At 32.3% G+C, this 14,726-nt stretch overlaps 2 protein-coding genes and 1 non-coding gene across 6 annotated transcripts; 1 reads left to right on the top strand and 2 right to left on the bottom strand.

Moving 5' to 3' along the window:
* Positions 1 to 323: 323 nt before the first annotated feature.
* LOC114195895 (phosphopantothenate--cysteine ligase 2-like) lies at positions 324 to 3,908 on the bottom strand. Of its 3 annotated transcripts, none has more exons than XM_028086326.2 (10): positions 3,756 to 3,908; positions 3,356 to 3,527; positions 3,144 to 3,267; positions 3,013 to 3,057; positions 2,851 to 2,936; positions 2,507 to 2,559; positions 2,307 to 2,366; positions 1,989 to 2,090; positions 1,349 to 1,468; positions 324 to 847 (listed from the first exon to the last, which is right to left on the bottom strand). In XM_028086326.2, exons 2-10 carry the CDS (start codon positions 3,504 to 3,506, stop codon positions 608 to 610), a joined length of 981 nt encoding a protein of 326 aa, XP_027942127.1. In that variant the 5' UTR covers positions 3,507 to 3,527; positions 3,756 to 3,908; the 3' UTR covers positions 324 to 607. The 3 variants fall into 3 exon arrangements, with proteins under 3 accessions (XP_027942127.1, XP_027942126.1, XP_027942129.1); XM_028086325.2 differs by having other exon boundaries at positions 3,705 to 3,852; XM_028086328.2 differs by lacking the exon at positions 3,756 to 3,908 and adding an exon at positions 3,635 to 3,653.
* Positions 3,909 to 7,429: 3,521 nt separating this feature from the next.
* TRNAW-CCA (transfer RNA tryptophan (anticodon CCA)) lies at positions 7,430 to 7,501 on the bottom strand. Its single transcript has one exon. It is a non-coding gene; the product is annotated as a tRNA-Trp (tRNA).
* On the top strand, positions 7,431 to 11,753 carry KOM (Rhomboid-related intramembrane serine protease family protein). Of its 2 annotated transcripts, XR_003599538.2 has the most exons (7): positions 7,431 to 7,920; positions 8,188 to 8,351; positions 9,515 to 9,678; positions 9,750 to 10,021; positions 10,152 to 10,278; positions 10,713 to 11,169; positions 11,270 to 11,753. XR_003599538.2 is itself a non-coding variant. In XM_028049083.2 (6 exons), the coding sequence occupies exons 1-6, from the start codon at positions 7,649 to 7,651 to the stop codon at positions 10,830 to 10,832; spliced, it is 1,119 nt and encodes a 372-aa protein (XP_027904884.1). In that variant the 5' UTR covers positions 7,431 to 7,648; the 3' UTR covers positions 10,833 to 11,753. The 2 variants fall into 2 exon arrangements, 1 of the variants encoding a protein (XP_027904884.1); XM_028049083.2 differs by having other exon boundaries at positions 10,713 to 11,753.
* Positions 11,754 to 14,726: the final 2,973 nt, after the last annotated feature.

Genomic DNA, 14,726 nt, shown 5'->3' with positions numbered 1-14,726 from the left:
CAAAATTTTATTTATTTACAAGACTAGAAATTTACTATACTAAGAACTGAACTAAAAATATGTCTAAAAACACTTAGTTAAAGATTTTAAGAAGAACTAGTATTTAAGCAATCAAAACTAAATCTATTCTAAAACTAAGAGTTTAAGAACAAAATATAACCCAAAGAGATGCATTTAACTAAGAAAAACTCAATCAAACCGAGACTCATCAATACGCCATGGTAAGTTCCACGTTTGTCATGCCATGGTTAATATTTCACCAAACATAATCGCTTTGCTGTTTCTTAATGGTATCTGTTCATCTTAAACTATTAAACTAATGGTAAAAGCAAAATTTGTGCCAAAGTATCAATTAATATGACAAAAGGGTAGTCCAATTAACGATAAGAAGAATCACAAGTAAAATACAAAATTTATAAATAACTGCAATGTGACAAAACTATGGTTAGAACTGTCGTTTTCTGTTACATTTCCTTTCTTCTATAGCCCTGTGCTGTATCCATACTGTCTAATTCTTCTCCCTTTTATGCATGTTGATGACTTATTGATGCAACGAATTTTAGTGCCCGGAACTGCAACTACGAGTAGCCAAAGTCATTCCCTAGATTCATCTACTGGGATGCTCAATGTAAGTGGCATGTTTCTCTGAAAGAAGTTTAATCAGGGGATTCTCTACATCATTATCTGACAGATTCTTATCGCGCTTAACTACAACATTCTCAGCACTGGTGACAACCACCACTTGCTCCTTGCGAGATGAGAGTTCATTTGCAACTACTGCATCCATCTTGTACTTTTCAAGAGCTGCACTAGCCTTCTTTAGAAGAATGTTTGAATCTGTCTCTAACTGTCAGACAACGAAGAAAGGTAAATATTAGCCAACACAAATACTATTTCTCATTATGTCATTTCATTCTATGTTTGGACGTCTGTTTGGCAAAAAACAGCAAAATAACATCACTAACGTGAATACCTGATCACTCTACTATCAAGAGATATTTTGATACTCTCAAAGAAATGCCAACTATTTTTATTTCTACAAATCTTAGAGAAAAACATAGACAAAAGTGTATGTTTCTATAACTTTGGAAAGGACAGTCTTTGATATGCAAGGTACTTTTCTTTTTGTTACTGTTTGCTTACGACTGCCTAAGGACTAAAAATATGGAAAGTTACAAGTCAAAAAAAGCAAAGATTTCAAGTTTCCCATTAGAGGATGCACTCTATACTTGAAACTTCTCATTTCTTGATTACTTGATCATTCAGAGCAATGATTAACAAAACTGTTTTTCAAAGAGAAAAAGATGGCTTTTGATCATTATTATTTTTTTCCGAATACCATCAATACCTTGAAAGATATGCAGAAAGCAAGAGGAGCCCAATCATTCCTGAGCACCGACAACATTTTTGGCACATTAACTAGTTTCACATCTAAGAGGTGAGATCCTGACTGAATTTTGTGCTCTACCTGCAGGATTAATATACATCAAGATAAACATTACCAAGTAAATATTTTCTGAAATGCAGTAACTCCAACCTAGCATTATAGGGCAACTTTTATTTTAATTATCAACCACACAATACTTCGATTTTTCTTCAAAGTGCATCTTCCCATTTTAACATCCCTCGACTGTAATTTATCCAAAAAAGGCACAGAAATTTTAAAGTTCCACACACTTTTGGCACATGTGAAAGTTATACTACTGACACAAAAGCTACACGCAATTGCTTAAAAGTTATACTACTGACACAGAAGCAAAGCTAGGAAGTATGTGACATTCCCCTAAGTTTACACGTGAAGCTACACGCAAATTCTCTATATAATATCTCCTGTACAAGTATTATATTTGATTCAAGCAGCGATGGAAATATCTTCATATTGATAAGTTATTGTTCTTAACCAGCTACACAATCATTCAAACCAATGTTAAAGACAAAACTGCAATAAAACTTTCACGGAATGATGAATCAACATAACATATTTATACCATTTCCTTCCAAGGAACGTAATAGTCAGACGCTGCAGCAGCAAGATAGAACATTGCACGTGGGCCAATACACCTCAATGACACTGCAATAATTTGTAACATCTGCAAAATCAAGAAAAGTAACAATGACAAAACAGCACTGACAAATGTACTGATTAAACACCTAATAAAAGTTATAATAAAACATGTGGCTCTCTCTCTTGCAATCAGACCAACACATGAAAATCAGAAGACACAATAATTCGATCCACCTCCTCAACATTGGTTGCATCAAATCAAATGAACACTTACAATTTACAAGCATTGACTAGAGCTAACCTGGAGATACTCAAATATGGTGTTGAAATGCAGTTTCAACAAGAGACCACCTGTCACTGCCTGCAATAGAATGAAAACCCAAATGAGGCTATAACTATACCAAATAATTTGAACCTGATGCACCATAAATTGAAAAAATGACATGAAATCATGGAAAATAAGATAAATGAAGAGCACAAAATCCAATCTCCATGTCATACAGTGTGATGATCCACGACAGCCCTCTTCACTGCTTCCGAATAAGTCTCGCAAACTGAAGTATAGAACAGAATTTGCCAAAATCAGGATAACTCCAGGAGTTTGTATAAAATAGCAATCGAAGGGGAAAAATTTGAAGTACGTCTGCTAATTGGCAATGCCACAAGATAACCAATGAAATTAATCTGAGTGGACTTCATCTGAGAAATAGAAGGAAAAAAAAAAAAAACGATGCACGTTTTGTAGGTTAATTAAATATGTACACTTTTTTCTAGCCTTCGATGAATCATAATAATTTTATCTTTTTGTTATGGTGCGAGAAGAGAAAAAAACAGAAACTTATAACCTTGAATGTTCGACTCATCGGTGGGCTTGAAGCATTCAAGTAAAGGATCATCAGGAAGGGATCTACAAAATGGCTGGAAACTTCCCCTGCATACATTATCTATTGTTGATCACCAATTCATAAAACAGAAGAAAATACTACTTCCCAGGTCCAGAAACTCACTTCCGGTTAAGAAAGATAACAGCATATCCAGCCTTCAAAAAATACCTACAACACAACCGCGAACATGTTCTTCTCAATAGAATTAAAACAAATATTTATACAAGAACAAGACAATGCAAACCGCAACGTACTCTGTGGATGTGGCCCCTCTGTGACCCGAACTGAAATTGTCAACGTACCGAACACAACGTTGTTCCAACGGAGCAGTGGTGCCACCAGAAGTCACACAAACAATTCTCCTCGCTTTCCCATTTTCTGGAGAAACCAAAATCCACCACACATCATTTACAGGAAGCACACAAAAGGAGAAACACAACACCAAATGTAGTAACAGACAACTCACCCGAAGGAGAAGAATTGCGTTGAATGAACTGATCCAACTGTTGAGTTATTCCATCACTGTTCTGCAAAGGAGGAGCAGAATCAAAAAAGGCTTTCACTTCTGCTTCAAGGGTCTCACCTGGAACTTCCAATCCCTTTGTTGCATCCATCATAAATTGCACACAATCCTGTCCCTGAATGGATTGTCTTTTATTAAATATTCCCCATCATCCAAAAATCTTAAATTGAGTAAAACTAAATAAGAGAACACTGGAATGAAACAAAGAACGAAAAAATTCACATCAGAAAACCCTAACAGTGCGTAATTTTGATTGTGAATAAGAGAAAAGTTTGAAGTTGAGATAACTAACGAAGCAGAGAAGATAGGAATTAGCGACAGGTAGTGAAGGTGAAAGTTTTACCAAAGGTGGTGCGTCTTATAGTTGAGGCATTTGCTTGGTGAGACTATTTTATTCCCAACAATAATAACAGAGAACTATATTGGGTGCTTCCTAATAAAAGCGAATTAAACACATAAAGGATTTGTAATTAAAAGTGAATATAATTAGTTGGATTTGGTATTAAGATGATGAAATTATAAATTGATTTGTGGGCTAATAAATCCTATGCTTAGACCCTTAGTCTACGTTTTGGCTTCGCCCCTTCTCCCCCTTCTCTTCTCTTGCACATAAATTAATGTATTGGCTCACTTTAACGTCAGCATTTCTTTCTTTGTATAACATGTACTATAATATAATATAATATAATATCAATTTTGGATTTTTTTATTTTTTTATAAATTATATATATATATATATATATATGATTTTTTAAAATATTAGTTAATATATTTTAAAAATTGATGGAAATTAAATTGTGTGTCGATTTATTTCTTTTGTAAAACATAACATTCAATGTTAATAAATAATAAAAAGTAAAGTTAAATAAAATAAAGAATACAAATATTTAGGTTTAACTAATCTCTTAAAAGTCCAAAAATGTCAAATTGAGACTAAAAAATCGGAACTAAATTGAGATTAACAAAAAAATGTAAGGTGAATTCAACATTTTTTTACGAATACAAGAAAAAAAATAATTAACCAGGTATTTATTAAGATATTTTTTATTTTATTTTTGTCTTTTTAGTTTTTCACAAATTATACTCATTACTCACTCTTGTTGCAATTGAAATCGCGACGGGATGGCAAACGAAGAAAAAAAAATGATTTTGAAAAGAGATTTGAAGTCGTTACCATATTTATTTCTGGAAAACTATGTAAAACATAAAAGATTAAAATACTCTGTTGGTCCTCGTTTTTGTAGCAAAATCTCAATTTGGTCCTCGTATTTTTATTAGTCTCAATTAGGTCCTCATTTTTGTAAATTAGTATCAATTAGGTCATTTCCGTTAGTAGAGAACTGTTAAGTAGGTGTCACGTGTCAGCTTCTCGTTTTTTGAATTTTTTGAATTTTTTTGAGTTATTTTTGAATTTTTGAATTTTTTAAAAAAAATTTAATTTTTTAAAAAAAAATATTTATGCCACATGTCAGGTTTGTAGTGTGTCACATGTCAATTTAATATGGTGACACATGTCAAATTATTGTATGAATCTCAATCTGGTCCTCATATTTGTTAATTTGATTTGATTTCAGTCCCAAATATTTATAAAAAAATTTAATTTCATGTGCTCCAAATTTAGAACAAATTTAATTTTTTTATAAATGTTATGATGATACTTTTATTACAAGTGATATTTCTATTACATATTTTTAACAATATTTAATTTATTTAAATTTATATTTTACATTAAACTTTATTTAAATTTTATTTTAAAATTATAAATATATAGATTAATAAATTTATATTCGAAATATTTGTATAATTCAATATCAACAATATTTTAGAGTTGGCTTAAAAATAACAATTTTATAAATTCAAATGTAAAATTTTTTAAAATAATTTATAACAAATTAAAATAAATATATTTAAAATTTAAATATTAAATACAATTAATATTATTAAAATATTTATTAAAAATATCAATTTTAATAAAAATAATCATAAAATTATATAAAAGTAAATTTTGGTCTAAATTTGGAGTGTCTGAAATTGAAAATTTTTAAGAAAAAATTGGGACTCAAATCAAATCAAATTAACAAATATGAGGACCAAATTAAGATTTATACAATAATTTGACACGTGTCACCATATTAGATTGACACGTGGCACACTACAGACGTGACACGTGGCATAATTTTTTTTTTTTAAATTTAAAAAATTCAAAAAATTCAAAAAAATGAGGAGATGACACGTGGCACCTACTTAACGGTGTTAGTTCTCTACTAACAGAAATGACCTAATTGATACTAATTTATAAAAATAGAGACCTAATTGAGACTAATAAAAGTACGAGGACGAAATTGAAATTTTACGACAAAAACGATGACCAACGGAGTATTTTAATCAACATAAAACAAGTCTCCGAAAAACTATGAAAATTATTTGGAAAACAATTTAATTTGTTGAAATTGAACCTGAGAAGAACTTACCTTGTTCCTACGTATCTCACAATGTGGAGAATCAATTCATGTAGTTCTTAATAAAGACCTTTTGCTTAAAAGAAAATGTTGATATTTAATATTTTAAAAAATTAATATTTTTTGATATTTTTGAATTATTTTAAAAATAGTGTCACACGACACGAACGGTCGAACAAACACCAAAAGAGAAAGAAAACATTATTTACTATTTAGATTTTTTATATTTTTGTGAATTTTCATGATTTTCAAATATTTTTTCTTTTTTATAAAAAACATGAGTACAAAAAGATGGGACAAAATAATATGAAGGTAAAAATAAAAATTAGAAAAAAAGTGCAAAGAGGGTGTAAACATAAAGTACAGTGAGGTGCAATGAGTAAAAGTCTTAAAATAAAGTAAAAATACAAGGAGGATGTAAAATATAAAAAAGTTAGAGAAAATAAAGGAAGTTAGAGAAAATAAAGTTCGAATAACGGTTACTTTTTTTTACCGAATTTCAAAATTCAGTGTATTTTAAATTAAAAATGGATTTTATTTTTGTGTATAGAATTTTAAAATTCTGATACTTTCTGAAAAAAGAATTTCACTTTAACTAAAACAAATTTAATATTTGTCTACAGAATTTTGAAATTCGGTAGTTTATTAATTTAGGGATGTGATGAGATAACGTAGTGTTTATAAATAGGAGAGAGAGAAAAGATATATGTCTATTGTGTTAGAGGGATATTGTAGTAAAATTAAAAAATTTAGAAGGTGCAGAAAAGATCTTTGAAAGTGGAAGAAGCATCTATTAATAGGTGTCAAAAAGCAAACATGAGTATGGGGTCATAAAAAAATGGCTTGGGCTGATTAAGATTATAAAAGAAAAAAAGTATAAGTATCAAAAATAGAATGGGCCAGACTTGACAAACATAAATCAGTCTGATTTTATTTTAATCATTGAAATTTAGGAAGAGTAATTAACTAAAATTCACTAATAATTATTATTCATCGTCTAAAAGTCAGATACCATGATATCTGTATGAGCAAACCATGGTAATTAAATATCCATGATATCTGTATGTACTCTATCAACAAATAGTAATTAAATATCCAAACTAATTACTCTTTATTTATATTTTAATTTTAGTTAAATAATTTTAGTTAATGTAATACTTTTAAATAGAATACAGAGGGCGATTATCACTTACAATATCCAAAATAAATAATGTAAAATAGTATAAAATAGATGAGTAATAATATTTTAATTTTATTTAACAATAATTCATTTTAAAAGAGAAAATAATATATGAATTTTTACATCTTTCATTGAGTAATAATATTTGAATTTTATTTAACAAAAATTCATTTTAAAAGAGAGAATAATATATAAATTTTTACATCTTTCATTTAATTATTTTAATAGTTGTATCAATAATGTTTTTTTTTTTATTGACCATGTAATGTTTTTACGCTGAAAGGGTAAAATAGTAAACTACTTCTTAATTTGTATTAAAATATAAACGTAAGTAAAAAAAAAAAATAAAAAAGCGACGGTAGCTCCGGATCGGGAACTTGAACCCGACGTGAATCGAACACGCAACCTTCTGATCTGGAGTCAGACGCGCTACCATTGCGCCACGGATCCGGATGTGAGGTTATTCTCACAATAACAATATGGTCTTTAAATACAAATCACAACAGAAGAAAGGTTGTTTTGTTTCCCGCCAAACTCAACGAACTAATCTACTGTTTCTCCCCTCTCTCTGAGATAGAATCTTGAAGACTTTTATTGATGGCGGAAAGTTTGGAACGTATCGACGTGAAGCTGTCTCCTGCGCCGGACGCAAGGATACCGTTGATGAAATCAAAAGGAGGACGGCGGCGAGGCGGCGACACGTGGGTGGTTTCAGTGTTCGTGATAATCCAAATCGGAGTTTTCATCGCAACCATGCTCGTCAACGATTGCTGGACCAATTCTCACGGAGATTGCCTTCTGCAAACCCTCGGAAGGTTCTCCTTCCAGCCTCTCCCCGAGAATCCACTCCTAGGTCCTTCTCAGTCCAAGTCAGTCTCCATATTCCTTGCCTTAATTAAACAAACTTACTCATAACTTTGCTTATTGGTAATTGAATTAGTTTCTTCGGTTTAGGGTTTCACTATCACGAGATCTATTCATTATTATTATTAATAGATTTACGTTTGAAGATTGATTGATTTATTCAGTTTGGAGTCTGGTTTGAGAAATAAATGTTGACCTATTGGAGTTGAAAGGTGGTGTTATTACGACAGTGTGCAGTTTGAAGGATGAGTAATGTGGTGTTGTGAGTGCAGGTTAGATGAAATGGGAGCTCTTCGATGGAGCCTTTTGACAGAGCAGCACCAAACTTGGCGTCTTTTCACATTTCCATTTTTGCATGGTGGACTCTTCCACTTGCTTCTCAATCTCTCGAGTATCGTCTACGTGGGAGTGCGCCTAGAGCGCGAATTTGGACCCAGTAATTCTGTTTTTATTTTCTTCTCTCTCGTCACATTTCTATTTCGCCTATCTATTTTAGTGAATGCTTCGAAAAATTGGTTCGCCGCCACAATTTTCTTCGGTGTCTAAGATTTGCTGAGTGTCTGGGATCATAACACCACTGCAATGCTATATTTATCTGTAATTTCCCGAAATAACAAAGAACACTGTGAAACTGTGCCTTTGAGTTTGATCAAACATACACTTTTGACTAGTCACAAATTAATGTGTACGCTACATGAATTATTTTTTAATAATTATTTTAAAATTCTTGTAAAATATTCTTTCGTTAGTTCTGTGAAATCTTAACACTCCCTGTGTAAAAAAGTGAACTCCGTTAATTTATATTTCCTAATTCTTATAATTTTATTAGTTTAGTTTTATCTCTTGTTAGTGTCTAAGACTTTTACTGGGTCTTAATTATAGTGAACTCCATTATTAGTGAACTTGTTAGTGAACTCCATTATAGTTCCTAATTCTTAACACTCCCTGTGTAAAAATATTCTTTTGTTAGGTCTGTGAAATCTTAACACTTGTTAGTGTCTGAGACTTTTACTGGGTCTTAATTATAGTGAACTCCATTATTAGTGTACTTGTTAGTGAACTCCATTATAGTTCCTAATTCTTAACACTCCCTGTGTAAAAATATTCTTTTGTTAGGTCTGTGAAATCTTAACACTTCCTGTGTTATTTCTTGTTAGTGAACTCCATTATAGTTCCTAATTCTTAACACTCCCTGTGTAAAAGTATTCTTTTGTTAGTTCTGTGAAATCTTAACACTCCCTGTGTAAAAAAGTGAACCCCATTATAGTTCCTAATTCTCATAATTATAATAGTTTAGTTTTATGTCTTAGGTTTTTTGAAATTTTAGTTGTGATTCTTATGTTTTGAAAGTGTAGTGTAAAGTGCTTTTGCTTATATTGTATAAAGTTAATCCTGATCATCATGGTCACGTTTTGAATTTAGTCCCTAGGAATCAATTTTTAATTTATAGTTTCGAAACAAGAGACTCAAAACCAACGGTTTAAACTATGCTGAGTAAAACCCATATTAAGAACAATTATAAAAATTAAAATGTTTTAAAAATCGATTTTGAGATTTTCACAACGTACTAATTTGTGAACGTTTCCTTTTGTTTTGCAGTAAGAATTGGTATAATCTATGCATTGTCAGCTTTTGTGGGAGGCTTGGTGGCTTCTCTTTTTCTCCGAAACACCCCTGCTGTTGGTGCTTCCGGTGCTTTATATGGATTGCTGGGAACATTGCTTTCCGAACTTGTTTGGAACTGGAAATATCATACCAATAAGGCCTGTCTTTTTCCCTTTGGTTACTTTTTCTCACTGTTCTGCTACTAATCAATTTTATTGGTTGGTTACAGATTTCGGCAATAGCAACATTAGTCTTTGTGTTTGTGTGCAACTTCGTCCTTGGTTTTCTGCCTTATGTAGACAATTTTGCCAGCATTGGAGGTTTTATATCAGGATTCCTTCTTGGATCTGTTTTTCTACTCAGCCCTCAGCTCCAACCAGTAGCTCCAAATAAAGGTGGTCTTGTTGAGTATGGGGTCAAAAGTTACATCAACTTAAAGTTGAAGAAAAAGCTGGACAGACCGGTTCTCAGGATTGTTTCTCTTATCCTCTTCGGCCTATTGTATGTTGTTTTTTCCTCTTGTTTGTAATTATTTGTCGTTATTTTTTAATTTGCATGGCTAGCTGTCTTCTATAACTTCTGCTTTATGGCATGCGTCAAATCTTTGATGAGAAGCTTCTTCTATTCGTAGATTGGCTGGTTGTCTTGTGGTAGTTCTTCATGGAATCAACATCAACAGTTATTGCACATGGTGTCCATATGTCGACTGTATCCCTTTTACAAGCTGGCACTGCCAAGACACAGAAGCCTCTTGTGAGGTACCGTATACAACTTACTTCTGGCATTTCCCAAATTAAAAATTCCGAACAACATATTTTTCACCTTGATGGATTGTCTGTTCCAACTTCGTATCAAACAGTATACCAAGACCAGAACGAATTGTTACAAACGGAATTCCAATACTATTTCTCCATTATTTACCAAATTCTTATGAATAGAGAATTCAATTGTTGTTTTGTTAACATTATTGCTAGGTGATCACGTACCGCAAAAAAGTTAAATAGAATTAAACCAAAAGGGAATGCCAACTCACTAACAGAGACGCGCTGAATCGAACTTTTTGCGATGAAGTAGCTATTTATTACTTACCTGTGCCCCCAATATTTATATTAAATATAAAGTTAGGGGAAGCTGTTATTTCCTGAAAAGTAAGGCTTCATGCTAATGCTGGGTATATGCTATCTAACTGCAGACAATGGTGAGCAATGCTCAGCTGACAATGACCTGTATCGGGAATGGCAACTTCAGGGTCTATCCTTTTACCAACATTTCTCGGGCAAGGATGAATGATTTGTGCAATCTGATTTGCTGACGGGACAAATTGTTTCAATGATTCTTTTAGCCCCGAATTACCAGGAAATTCTGGATAGCTTATATCTTAACAAGTTGTCGTATCCTTTTTCTGAATGTAAAGAAAGAAATAGAGTATAATTAGAAGCTCGAGGTGTTTGATTTGACCCAAATTGATGCAACAGTTTGCGGAGCATGTCTTTGGTTGTAAATACCACAATACCACCTGGGTGTAAAATTTGTAGTCCCTGGGCAAGATGAATCCTTTTCATGCTGGTAGAAAATTGAAGTTGTGAAAAAAAAAAAAACATTTCTTGATTGCTGTTTCTAATAATCAGATATATAAGTGTTTCATTACGGTTAGTTTTACTCCTTTTCCTGTTATTGAATGCAGTCATTTTCATCCTGCTATATATTTTAAATCTGAGTGACAGCTGACACTTGGAACCACTTTTGCAGTCCCTGAATTTCGGCTTGGCTGTTATGTATAACTCTGTAGTATCTAACTTCCGCCGTAATAGCATAATTACATTGAGGGTGCATCTGTGACCTGTGAGCTGTTACTGAGTATGCTCCCGCCGCCGCCACCCGCATTCACAGTTAAGGACCATCAAGCCACGGTCTATAAAATGAGTGCACTGAGACTTAACAATCCACAGTGTGGGCCTAACCCTACCCAATTGCACTGGATTCAAAGTTTCTGAGCATTCAAATGCCGAAGCCTTCTGAGCAAACTCTAGATCCATATACTAAACGGATAAGTCTTGTACATCGTACTCATCGCCAAACCAACCAAGCAGAAGAATCAACTTAAAAGAGACGTGGCAGAAAATATGGGAAAGATAACAAGCTGCCACTTTCTTTTCTTTTCTTTTTTTGGTGTACTTCTGAATTTTAGAATATAAAATAAAACAGTTGCAGGACTCCACTTTAAAAAATACAATTTGAAATTTGGCCGAAAAATTCAAGTCCTTTTCATTGGTCCGTGGTACTGTCGGCTAGGAAAATATACACACTGGACTAGTGTACCTCAAGCAAAATCCATTCATATCCCCACAAATACTTGGACTGTGCATTTATATGTGTGGTCGATACAAGAATTGTGCATTATATGGTGGTAGCAGTCCTTTCTAGCCCACTCAATACCCACTTTTTATCTTATGCACTGAACCAGCTGGTTGGTATGGTTGCTCCTCCTTTTCAATTGATCCGTTAAATTTTGAGTGGAAAATCCAAACAAGTTTGTTTGATGGGTCTAAGCTCTGAACTAAACTAACTTGCCACTTATCTAAAAGCACTTGTCCCAAAGCCACCCTGTAAGAAAGGTCAATATTTTAGGCACGTAAAAAGGCCACATTGGAAGTTTGATTATCCAACAATGGTTGGGTCCCTCCTTGTCAACATCAAGTGCAGTGTGATCCATCCAAGTTGACCCTCCTCCTTCTGAGTGATAACTAAAGCACGCACCTCCACAAGTCACAAGCACCATTCGGTCACAACCATTAGTTTTTGCGACATGTGGCATCTTCTCATGAACGTGCCACATATATATATTATGAGGTAAAGGAAGTTGAAGGTAGTAAAATCTAATCACATTGCTATCAGAATCACAATCATGAAAAAGGGCAGTTCCACATAAAAAGGCTCCCTATGTTGCCGCATTCACAGAGCCTGTCAGCACTACCATTCCTCGCATTACCATAAATGCCTTCTTGATGGTTTTAAGCTTTTCCCCAAAATTGAAATAATTATAATTTATAGAACCCAACCCTCCCTTTTTTAAGGGATGGAAAAAGATAACAATAGTGGGCATTCTCAAGTGGGTGAACCCAAAAGAAAAAAGAATTTCACAACCTTTCACCATCAGTGTTAGTCAAACATGGCAATAGGCTATATCATCACAGGACCCTATCCTATGATATACACATACACTAAAATATTTTATGATTGGGTCCTTTCCTCACATATAATAATTTCAAACCCTTTTACTTGTTTCTTAACAAGAAATATGGCAATTGGTTGACCCTGAACGAGTCCATTCCCTTTTGCTTCTCTTGTGTCTCACACGCGTTCTCAAGCACACAGGCAAAACTTGTCCCACACACACACAAAGTGAGCCATAGATATCAACTAGATGCTACTTCAAAGGTGTGGAAATGATGGAATTTTACGTATATGCTTGGGAAGCCATGAGAGGTAGATCATAGTGGACGTGTTTCCGCACAGTTATCCCTCTCTTTAATCTTCTCCAATCTCTATGCCTCCCACTCTCTCTTTCATAACTATTCAACTAATCAAAAACAAACATATTGGACAACAAAATTACTCCCATTTCATCATCCTTCCCCTTTAACAACAATAAATAAAGCATTTCATTACGTATCATGCATCTCTCACGCTATATCTCTTTTCATTTTTTTTCCCACTTTGATAATTCAATAAACGGTGACCCTCGCTTCCTCAAATATATCCTTAAAGAACTCATATCTACCAGAAATAACACCGCTTCGTAATATACAACTGAGTATAAATTTGATTTGATTTTTTTATCGATAAATATTAATGGTTAGTATTTTGTTAGTGGAAGGAATTGAACCTACAATCTCTTCTATCGTCACTTCCAAACCTATTTTATATCTCTAAAATGTTAATGAAAAAGTTGAATCCAAACTTCTCCCAAATTTTAAAAATAAAATGATTTCGTACAAATTTACTAAATAAACGCTTTTATAAGATTGATTTAAATTTAGTATCCATTTCTTAACATTTAATACATGTTATTCCATCCTAAAGAAAATTTTTGATAAATCTCCGAATTTTTTATAATTTCTAAACATATTTTATGCTATCATTTAAATCCTAGAAAAAATAAATTAATTTTAGAGATTTAAAATAAATACCAAATATTTTAAAAAATTATTCGTTTCAATTTCTTTAATTATGTACCATTTTTTTTATCAGGGTTAACAATTTAGGCCTATAGAAGAAAAAATCACTCAAATAATTGCAGTACATGATTGGCTGCCCAATATTTATTTTTGTTTTTATTAATTTAAACAGTTTTTTTCTGAATGAAAATATGAAGAGAAGTTTATATATTTATATATAATAAAGTGATTAGGTGGCCCAAAAAGAAATATTTACTTTAGAAGGTTGAGAATATAATTATGATGGAGTTGTTTAGTTTGTGGGTCCTGACTGCCCATAATGTTTGCTACATATTATACCTTTAACTTACCTTTAGAATTCTTTTTTCCTTTTCTCAAAGGGGATTGGGAATAAGTTTCTCGTGTTTGTGATAAGTTAGTAGTGGGAGAACCTCTTCCTCCTACAAATACAAAATTGCCCTTTATCAATTATGATTATTTCATTTAAAAAATATCAAAGTTTAAATAATTTTATTTAATTTGACAATTTAATGCTATATTAGAATGAGTCATGTGATGAATAAATGCTAAAGTACATTTGGAAGCACTTATGACTCGAAGTTCGAAAATTCGAATCTTATTTCAAGTACTTATGTCAAAATTTAATCATGCTACCAAATGCCCCACAACATATTGAAAAAGAAAAGCGAGTGAATTAAACTGAAAATATGGGAAACCAGTTAAATATTACGTAAAATTAATTTTAAAAAATTAAGTAATCCAAAATCAATATAAACTTCATAAGAACACGTTAAGAACTTTATTTATTTATTTATATGTGTGTTTGATAATTTCATTATAATTCAATATTCCACCTTTAATATATTTTGTCGTTTTTTCTTAATTTATTAAAATATATTTCATTGTTTTTTTCATGATTTATAAAGGCCAAATTGAAGATTTGCAAAAGTATTAGTAAACTAAGTTAAAGACCTAGATTTTGCGCAATTGAAAATCCATTTTTGTCACTCAATTTTCTCATTTCATGA

Source organism: Vigna unguiculata, chromosome 9 (assembly GCF_037176805.1).
Source record: "Vigna unguiculata cultivar grain cowpea cultivar isolate G323 ecotype 2 chromosome 9, ASM3717680v1, whole genome shotgun sequence".
In the NCBI taxonomy this organism is placed as follows: Eukaryota; Viridiplantae; Streptophyta; class Magnoliopsida; order Fabales; family Fabaceae; genus Vigna; species Vigna unguiculata.
Note: the sequence above shows the minus strand (reverse complement) of the source record. Positions and strands in the feature narration are given on the sequence as shown.